General features: G+C 37.5%; 4 protein-coding genes across 4 annotated transcripts; 1 reads left to right on the top strand and 3 right to left on the bottom strand. All coding sequences in view use genetic code 12, as the record gives it.

The window, feature by feature from the left end:
- Positions 1-149: 149 nt before the first annotated feature.
- MTLA1 (Mtla1p) lies at positions 150-872 on the bottom strand (the record flags this gene model as incomplete). Its single annotated transcript, XM_049410261.1, has 3 exons — positions 150-210; positions 362-635; positions 690-872. Coding segments are annotated over 3 exons (518 nt in total), but the record flags the coding sequence as incomplete, so codon positions are not given.
- Positions 873-2953: 2081 nt separating this feature from the next.
- J8A68_006120 (pik1) lies at positions 2954-5881 on the bottom strand (the record flags this gene model as incomplete). Its single annotated transcript, XM_049410260.1, has 3 exons — positions 2954-3000; positions 3056-5787; positions 5856-5881. 3 exons carry the CDS (start codon positions 5879-5881, stop codon positions 2954-2956), a joined length of 2805 nt encoding a protein of 934 aa, XP_049260604.1.
- Positions 5882-6251: 370 nt separating this feature from the next.
- Positions 6252-7541, bottom strand: J8A68_006119 (OSBP family protein; the record flags this gene model as incomplete). Its single annotated transcript, XM_049410258.1, has 1 exon — positions 6252-7541. One exon carries the CDS (start codon positions 7539-7541, stop codon positions 6252-6254), a length of 1290 nt encoding a protein of 429 aa, XP_049260603.1.
- A 270-nt stretch (positions 7542-7811) lies between these two features.
- On the top strand, positions 7812-9485 carry J8A68_006118 (polynucleotide adenylyltransferase; the record flags this gene model as incomplete). The annotated part of the gene is made up of 1 exon (XM_049410257.1): positions 7812-9485. One exon carries the CDS (start codon positions 7812-7814, stop codon positions 9483-9485), a length of 1674 nt encoding a protein of 557 aa, XP_049260602.1.
- Positions 9486-9588: the final 103 nt, after the last annotated feature.

Below are 9588 nucleotides of genomic sequence, written 5' to 3'. Positions count from 1 at the left end.
AAATTCAGATTCAGTCGCTTGGTTGCTGGAAATGAGTAGAGAGAGCTTTTATTTGAGAGATGTAATTAAGAATTGTTACAAGAATGAACCTCAGAAAAAAGGAATCTAGTTTGTGTATTAGTGATGGATTAAAATAAGAATTTATGGACTGTTCGAGCTTTCGGGGCTTGTCCCCATCAGCTGCTTCTTCCTCATTCTCTTGTTCGTGAACTATTCTTTTGTTAGTAAATCCTGCTGCTCTATATTTAGTAGGTTTAATTTATACGTACCCAAACCCTTATCTGTAGTGCGGTAACACCACATTTCTTTGCAATTAACTCTCTTTCCCGCCTGTTTGGAGAGGGCCTTATAAGGAAGATACTCTCGAGAAAATCCTTCACCGAGTTACTTAGTCTTCGACGAGTTTGCTTCGGTTTAAGGTTGTCTTCGCTGGCCATATCCTCATCAGAACTAACGGCATTGTCGAGTGAATTACTCACTGATATATCAATTTTGGTTAGACAATATTCGGCTGGGTCTCCAATAGGTAGAGTTAACTGTTGTTCATTTTCCTCCTTTTGGGATTTCAACATAGTTTCATAAAGATTCTTAATAAGGCATTCGAAGTGGTTCCCTGGTTCAACTGCCGAAGAGATCTAAATGAGTTAGTAACTTCTTTTGAACTACTACCAATATATTTCTATACATACGTTGATCAACTTTGATAATGAATTGTCAAATAAGGCTTCTGGAGCTGCCTGTGAGACTTGTGGTTGACTTTTAAATGCATTGAAACGACTCTCTTTTTCCTCAGTGGAGTACTTTGAAGTCACCTTCTCTAGATTATCAATGCTATCCAAGAGTGAGCGGTTATTTTTTGATTCCGAGTTCATGTTCTGATACTTTTACTAAAGTTGTTTTTGAGTTTGGTTTCTGGTTTCTCGTAGTATTTATGATAAGTTTTTTGTTTCAGAAACGTATTTAACCCTCACACAAAAAAAAATATGTCACATTAAGTGTTTTACCAAGAGAAATCCAGACTCTACAACAAATGTTTCTGTGTTGCCAAGTCTCAGTATGTTTCTACACATTTTTCATGATATCTCTACTCTACTTTGAGTGTTTTACACGACTTCTGTACATGTTGTTCCATTGAACTACAAGTTATCCTATTTAGACAAGGCGGAAATAATCAATCGTATCATTTTTTTCTTGCATGACTGGCATTTGTTAAACTACGTACAATATAAAAAAAGGTACCCAGAGGACATTGAAAGAGCTTGCTCTTTCTTTTTGCTGAAAAAAACCCGAGATATTATACATCTGGGAAATATTTACTAGCACTATTTAAAGAGATCATGAGTCAATATCCTGCTATCAAAATTTAGTTTGCTTTCACTAATTTTGAAGCCTTTCTTGAAGTTATTCTCAATGCGCTTTCTCTTATTTGGCTGCACATTCTTGTAGATTCTGAACTTGGTTGTGAGCGATTTTGCAGTAACAAGTTGGAGCGATTTATTCCTTTCTTGAGCCTCTCTCAGTGAGCTTTGGGTCGGTATTGACGTTCTTTTACTGTACCAGACCGAATCCAAAATCGAAAGGTATTCGTAATAGGTCTTGAAAGTTTCGCCTGCAGATTTCCAGATCTAGAAAGGGTTAGTACTCAGCAAAATACATAAATAAAATTGAAAATACATACGATAGACGACGCCTTTGACACAGTCTCTAAACTGGAGCTGTTAACTTTGAATAGGCTAGATAAGATACTTCGTGCAATCAAGAAGCTATTCCGGGATCTATAGTTTTCCAAGCTTGAAAGGCATTTTGTTCCTGAAAAATCATTGTTTATAAAGTCTGTTTCTAAAGCGGGAACTGTGGATGTGGCATTTATTGACCTTATTGGGAACGCCTCAAAGTTTGTGAGCTCTTTAATGTTGTTATGCTCTGTTGCTTGGTATATCTTCGGGAATTGAAAGTGATAAGCTGTCTGGTTTTCCATTTTTAATTGACACAAAATGAGTGTTAAAAAGTGTTTCTATGCATGTTTTTAACCTTAAATAATATCGTAATTTTATAGTTTTCTGAATTATTTTTCTAAAAACTACAATGACACAACATCATCTTACGTTAAAAAATAAGTCTAAATATTATTTTCTTGGCAACAATATCCAATTGGGACTAGGAATAGTCCTTTTTTGGGAAAGTACAAACATATGTATCTCAAAAAAAGGCAATGATATCGTTACTCCAGTAGCGTTATTGCCTGAACTAATTCTTATTTTTATTATATGTTGCACACGAGATTGCCAGACCATCTTGATATGAAATAAACATCTAGCATACTAAGAGACTCTTTCTCTTCATTTTGGAAACTGAAAAAAAATTCTACCAACCTGCCCAACTTTTTTTAAGCACGGTACTTGGTTCTTAGTCTCATCGATTACATATTAAATCTTAGCGTGGGAAAATGAGTCTCGTGATATAAAGCGGTGGATTTGCTCATTTGATTTATAGTTTATTTGGGTGTGTGTTCCCCCTCGAATGTCGAAACTCGTCCTGCCTTGTTAACAATTCACGCGAGAGACATGCTAAGGACAAACTTTGATCAAGGAAAGGGATATACTACGTGCATGTTCAAGTATGTTCGGATACAAACGACAACGGAGAGAAATGAATAAGAGGGCCCTTTATACTCAGTGTATTCGCCGTGATCGGATTGTATATTCTGATAATCAGGAATTATAATTGTTCCAGACGTATGATCACTCACGAGCGAGGGAGAAGGATGTCGTTTTGACGACTGCATTTTAATGGAGGCCACTTATGTTTCCGGGTGACTTCGAAAATAATGTTTTTATATTAGATGATACAAGAGGAATCGGCTGTAGAATCAGAATATCACAAGTGAGGGTTTCTTTCTACTTACCTGGAACTATATACGATATATGGTATTTTTACTTAAAACAAAGCTTCCCTATTTGGATCTTTCATATGTTCGATAGTCATATCTTACAAGCTCAACTGTAGATACCCTGAGTGATCATTTGGAACTGATCGTATAAACGTGTATACATACTTCCGATACTCTTTCCGACTAGTGAATTTTCGACAAAAGAATCGAGGTCGTCTTCCTTTATGTTGGGTTGTAACCTTTGTTCAAGTAAAATGCTCGTATTCTCTCCATTCCTAAAGCAAGGGAGGTTTGAGTCCTTCTGCATTAACTCGACAATGCTGACAAGTTGTTGGCTCTCTTTTCGCAAGGCTTTAAAACATTCCTTACAAACTTCAACAAATATTCCATATGCTTTTGAATCTGTGCCACCTAACAATTCTATATATTCAGTAGTTAACTTAAATGGGGCAGCTTCAAAGCCTACGCTACCTGGTGAATTGGAAAGCAAAAACCCAAAATCAATATGAATGATATGACCTTCGTGATCCAACATTATATTACCATTGTGCCTATCCTTGATCTGTAAAACATAACAAATAATGGAATAAGAGGCCAAACTCCTTGCAAAATTCTCTTGGGCCTGAATGTATTTCTGTGATTTTTCACTGCCATAAAGTTTCTGAAAATAATCCTTTAGCGTGAATATCCTTCCTTTAGAATTCATACCCTCGTTAATAGAAATTTCAGTTAGCGATTTCTTAATTGAATGAATCGACATCGCATTTGTTATAGTTTCCACTAATCCGGCATTTGCGCTTGTTATTAGGATTTTCATTCGTTTGGTCCAAAATCGTACCCCGTGTTTCTTCCAAATATTTGATATCAACGTTATCAATTGACATGCAAATGCCTCCTGAGGTAAGTCATCTCCATTTTTAACAATGACTGAACAAAGGTCCCAATTACCTAAATGACCGTATGCACTCGATCTTCTGATTCTATTCTTCTTTTCATCCCAATCTTCACCAATTTTGAAATCATTTTCGAGCTTTCGTTGTCCAGCATCCTGTTGATCTGTCTTGAGTTTCTTTAACTGTTCGTAGTCAATATAGTCAAACTGGTCTTGAAGAGAGATCATTGAGTTGATTATTCTATTCCTTATAGCAATAAATTGTTCGGAATTTGATTGACCCGAACTCTGCAATTGTTGAAGCATTACAGACGCAATTCTCATTTGGTCAGCAAGAACAACAGAATCTATTGGATTCGCTGATCGACTCTCGTTAAAATTACTGGAACTTTCTTGGTCCTCAGGATGCATATCTACCAAATCATTGGTATTTTCCGAGACTAATTGACGACTACTTGGACTTGTTTGTGCCATTGGTAAATCTCCAAGATCGGCTTCAATTGGAGTGGAAACAGATTCATCTGCAGTGTCTGATATATCCATCGTATTTGCAGCATCTGTTACTGAATCAGACAAATCGACGAAGTCATCCGCTTTCGGTGATTGCTTAGGCTTGCTGTCTTGAAGCCTATTGTTGATAATTTTTTGGTTGTATTCTGTAAATGGATTAAAATCGATTTCGTCACTCAAATATTCGATAAGTAACAAGTAAGGAACTCTCTCTGCAGAATTCAAGACACAGGCTTCATTTATGCTTAGCTTCAATATTTTGTGAAATCTTTTATTCTTATGACTCGTAACGGGTAATAGTTGAGGTATGTCGATTTCGGAAGATGGAAGCCATTCATTTATTATGGAAAGCTCAGCTCGCAAGGCCGAAAGCCTGGCTTCTTTTGGAACCTGGGAGAGCCTTACAGAAATATTCTGTAAGGACATTATGAACTTGGTCTCCTTCTTCGCGTAATTGACAAGTAGTATTTTATGTAACTCGTTATAAGAAGGAGTTCTTTTGGAAGATTTTTGAGAACCAGATCTCCTTATACCCATGTCATTAAGTTTGGTAACTAAGCCCAAGCATGTTTCTGATTCTGTAGAATTTAGGTCTGGTCGTGAACGAACTTTCGATAAGTCTGGAAGGGATTGAGAATTCAAGTTAGGCGAATCTGCTGCAGACGAAAACTCAACAGAGAGCATCTTCGGTGTAGCAGGCGACTTGGGAAAAGACCTTTTCGATTTGATTCTTGTACTGATGCTGCTGACTTCTTCTTCCATTTCAGAGAATGTGGATCTCTTGCCAGGTACACTCTTTGTTATATCCACGGCCCGTATCTCATCATCATCAGTAATATAAGTTTCAGAATCATCCAGCAGCATACTGAAACTGTGCTTCTTGGAAACAAGCCGTGGCAGAAATTCCGGGTTAACTTCCACATGAATTGATCTTTGTGAAGATTTGGGTATGTCCTCATCCGATACCGCCAGCGTCGCCGACTCCATAGATAATCGTTGGTTTCTTAAGGTAAGGTTCCTAGTTAATGACTTTTGGAAGTTGGCCAACTTGAAAACGAATGACTTTTGTTGTCTACCTTGAGATTTAACAAGCGGCAACGCATATTCATTAATTGTTGGTAAGGCAAAGCTGGATGCAATACTGCCACATAAAATTAACGCAGGGTGTAAATTTTCTCTGAATTGAATGGCATCTTGACTCTCATTTCCAATATTAAATATAATGCTCTGCAATCTGTTGATGAATTTTCTTACGGTTTGAAATGAATATGACTCCGGATCATTACGAAGTTCGAAAAGGAAGGCCTGGAGTTGCCAGAATACAATCAAACTGAAATGAGGATATTTTGAACAATAGCTTAATAGAAAATCATTTAATGCCATTGAGTCTGTCTCAAAAGAGACCAAAAGTTGAACAAACTGAGGAATGAAAAACTCCAATTCATCATATGAAAATTTTGTTAATCTTTGTACCAAGGCATGTTGTGTTGTATGCCTATATGAGTGCGGTGCCGCCTCAAAAGATCCACACACTTGAACGCAGAGAGCTCTGCTGAATCTAACTTTTCGAGAAGTTCTGATACATCCATTTGAATTCTTTGGTGTTCGGTTATGTTGAGAAGAAATACGGTGATGAATGCTTAGACTCAATTTTGGGAGAGAGAACACATTATCGTTGGAAATTTACATGCCGGAAAATATGAAATGTCGACGAAAAAAATTAAATTCAAATAGAATGTACTTACTCTTGGTTTAAGAAACAGACTAGTTTTCAAATGTGAGCAAAAGAAAGAACCAGCTGTTTAGAAACATCCAATAAAGTGGCTTATACGTAGTTCAACAAACACCTATTATGTAAAAAAATATTAACTCTACAAAAACGTTGTCTTAATACAAAAAAAATCAACTTTATAACTGAACCCTTATAATAATACTGTAAGATAAATGAGCTGGAAATGGCTAGTCTTGCTCATGCTTTTTGAATGCAGGAATTTCAAACTTTTCATCGAAGTTCTGGCCAGGCAATATGGGAGCAATTTCCAATACCTTCTCTCTCAAAACTTGCGGTTCATCTTCCAAATTGAATTTTTTGTAGATAATATATTGCAAGTCTTGGATTTCAATTTCTTTCTCACTAACTGGCCGGAATAACTTTGGGTGAAATTCGACACCATCCTCGATTCTCTTCTTTGCCAATTCACGTTGCTCGTTCTCAACAATTGATTTTTCTTGAGTAGCTGTTTGATGGTCCCTTTCTGCCAAAGCATCAATGGTAGACTTCCATAATTTACGAGACTCGTGTGGTTCCTGTTCAGAAATTGGGCGAGCTTTGGGTTTTAGTGCCACAGTGTCAGCGCAGTCAACTAAAACTCGTTTCGATCCAGTTCGAACATCCTTTATTTCCATGACACCATTCCATTTACCTGATATAATGTATAGATCTTCGGAAGTCTTGCTGTCTCTGATTACCCCTTCGATGGCATCATATGTACCACTAATGAAGCCTTTTACCTTAAAATCTACATCTGCTTCGAATCCTGTTTTCTCACATTTTACATACATGTGATCACCTAATTCAGTTTTCAATTTTCCAAAAAGAATTCCTCTGCAATATACATTAGGCTGGGTCATTTCATACACTTCATTGTGATGACCCAAAGTGAGTCTTCCAACCCCTTCCATAATAGCTGCTGATGAGTTGCCTAAAAATCGAGATTTTGGAATGAGAACGCCGTCAACTCTAATTTTCAGCTCTGGCATTAAGTAAAAGTAAGATGACTTGGGTGGATGATGCGAAGTTTGCTCGGAGATGTAATAGGCAGTATTTCCATCAGGTAGGTCATCCCAGTAGCAATTGAATATTTCACCTAGGACAGGGTTGAGAGGCTTCTTCACCGCTTTTGGCGCAATGTGCCAACTAGCTAAATACCATGCAACAACGAGAACAAACCTTTCCAAATCATCTTCCGTCTTGTCTGCTTTTAATAAGATATCGGGGATTTGGAAGAAATTAGTGATTCTCTCTAACATCGACTTCTTCTCTAGAATAAATGTTGGGAGAGTAATCCTGGTCAAATCCATCCCTGGCCTTAATTGGGCAATTATACCCATGAGAATCGATTGTCCTTCGGTATCTAATTCATCAATGTCATCCGTGTCCTTGGCGCTTCTAGTGGATTGGGAGCTACCAGGGGGTTCAGCATTGCTATCCTTCAATACAAGCTTTTCTAATTTTGAAGTTAATCCCATAACCATTGCACCAGTTAATCAAATTTATAGTTTATTTTGCTTCTTAATGGGGCAATTTCCAAGCAATATTTTGTGGGCAATCTCAGGGTAAAGTTGATTTGGCTATTTTGTGTAATAAAATGTGTAAATTTATATGAATCCCTGAAAGCGTGGCGATCTGATCAAAAAAAACAGAAAATTCATTGTAAAGCCGGGTAATCCGCTCCTTGACTACAAAAAAAAAATTCGGAATTTGGTTAACTCTTCACGTTGACACCAACAAAGCCAAATATGAATGTACAAACATATGGAGTGACACCTCCAATATCAGTCGCTAATCCAACTCCAAGAGAGAATGAATTGAACGATCTTTTAATAAAGGAATTAAAAGTCCGGGGCTCATTTGAAAGTGAGGCTGCAACCAAAAAGCGAGTAGAGGTTTTGAATATTCTTCAAAAGATGACTGAAGAATTTGTCTATAGGGTGTCTCTTAATAAGAATATGTCTGAAGGAATGGCAAAAGATGCTGGTGGAAAGATATTTACATTTGGGTCTTATAGATTGGGAGTTTATGGGCCGGGTTCTGATATTGATACTTTGGTTGTTGTACCCAAGCATGTGAACAGGAACGATTTCTTCGAAGTGTTCTATGAACTTCTTCAAAAAAGAAAAGAGCTAGAAGAAATAGCACCGGTACCGGATGCATTTGTTCCTATCATAAAGATTGAATTCAATGGAATTTCGATTGATTTGATTTTCGCAAGACTAGATATTCCGAGGGTTCCCATAGACCTAAGTTTAGATGACAAGAATTTGTTAAGAAATATAGATGAAAAAGACCTTAGAGCATTGAATGGAACTCGTGTTACTGATGAAATATTGACTTTGGTACCGAAGCCGACTGTATTCAAACATGCTTTGAGATGCATAAAAATGTGGGCACAGCAACGAGCAATATACGGAAATGTTTATGGATTTCCTGGTGGTGTAGCCTGGGCTATGCTAGTTGCCAGAATATGTCAACTCTATCCGAATGCGGTCAGTGCTGTTATTGTGGAGAAATTTTTTCATATTTATTCGCAATGGAGTTGGCCGCAACCAGTATTGTTGAAACATATTGAAGATGGCCCTCTACAAGTACGTGTTTGGAATCCAAGACTTTATGCCCTTGATAGACTGCATCGAATGCCAGTCATTACCCCTGCTTATCCCTCAATGTGTGCGACGCATAATATCACCGCGTCAACACAAAAGGTGATTCTTAGTGAATTTAAACGAGGAATTGAAATCATGAACGATATTTCGGTTGGAAGAAAACAGTGGTCGGACTTACTTGAGAGACACACTTTCTTCCATACGTACAAATTCTACCTATGCATTGTTGCCGCTACCAAATCTACCCACGACGAGCATGTCAAATACGCAGGGATGGTCGAAAGTAAATTGAGGTTGTTGGTCCAGAAATTGGAAATAGTTGAAGGTATTGAATTGGCGCACCCATACGTTAAGGAGTTTGAGAAAGGATTCTACTGCAGAAACGAAAAAGAAGCAGAATTAGTCTTAAGTGCTGATGGCACATTGAGTGGTGATGAACTTACAAGGTCAATACCTAGCACTGATGCTATCCAAGGTCACACACAAGTAGAAGGCGAGACTGAGTTACATCTTACAAAACTCTTTATTGGGTTGAAGTTGGATTTGCAGAAGGACGGTGGAAAGAAATTAGATATACAGCATCCATGCTCGGAGTTCTACAACATCTGTAAAGGTTGGCAGGATTTTGACATCAGTAAGCATTTGATTCAAATAAAGAATGTTAAGTTGTACGACTTGCTGAGCGAAGTATACATTGAAGGTGAGCAAAGGCCAACAAAAGTGGCAAAACGAAAAAGGGCTCTTTCGAAAAATGAGGGTCAAAAGAAAGCCAAAAGTACTACCACAGTTACTCCTGTAGCCAGTAGATAGAATAGCGCAGCGCCATATACGTAGATGAAAATTTTTCTTCAAATAAATTTATAGTAATATACACAAGATTTAGAACCAATAGTTCCAGATTCGTTTATACATA

This window comes from Hemisphaericaspora subhashii (assembly GCF_019202705.1).
Source record: "Hemisphaericaspora subhashii strain CBS 10753 chromosome Unknown scaffold210, whole genome shotgun sequence".
NCBI classification, from domain to species: Eukaryota; Fungi; Ascomycota; class Pichiomycetes; order Serinales; family Debaryomycetaceae; genus Hemisphaericaspora; species Hemisphaericaspora subhashii.
This window is presented reverse-complemented; position numbering and strand designations above follow the sequence as displayed.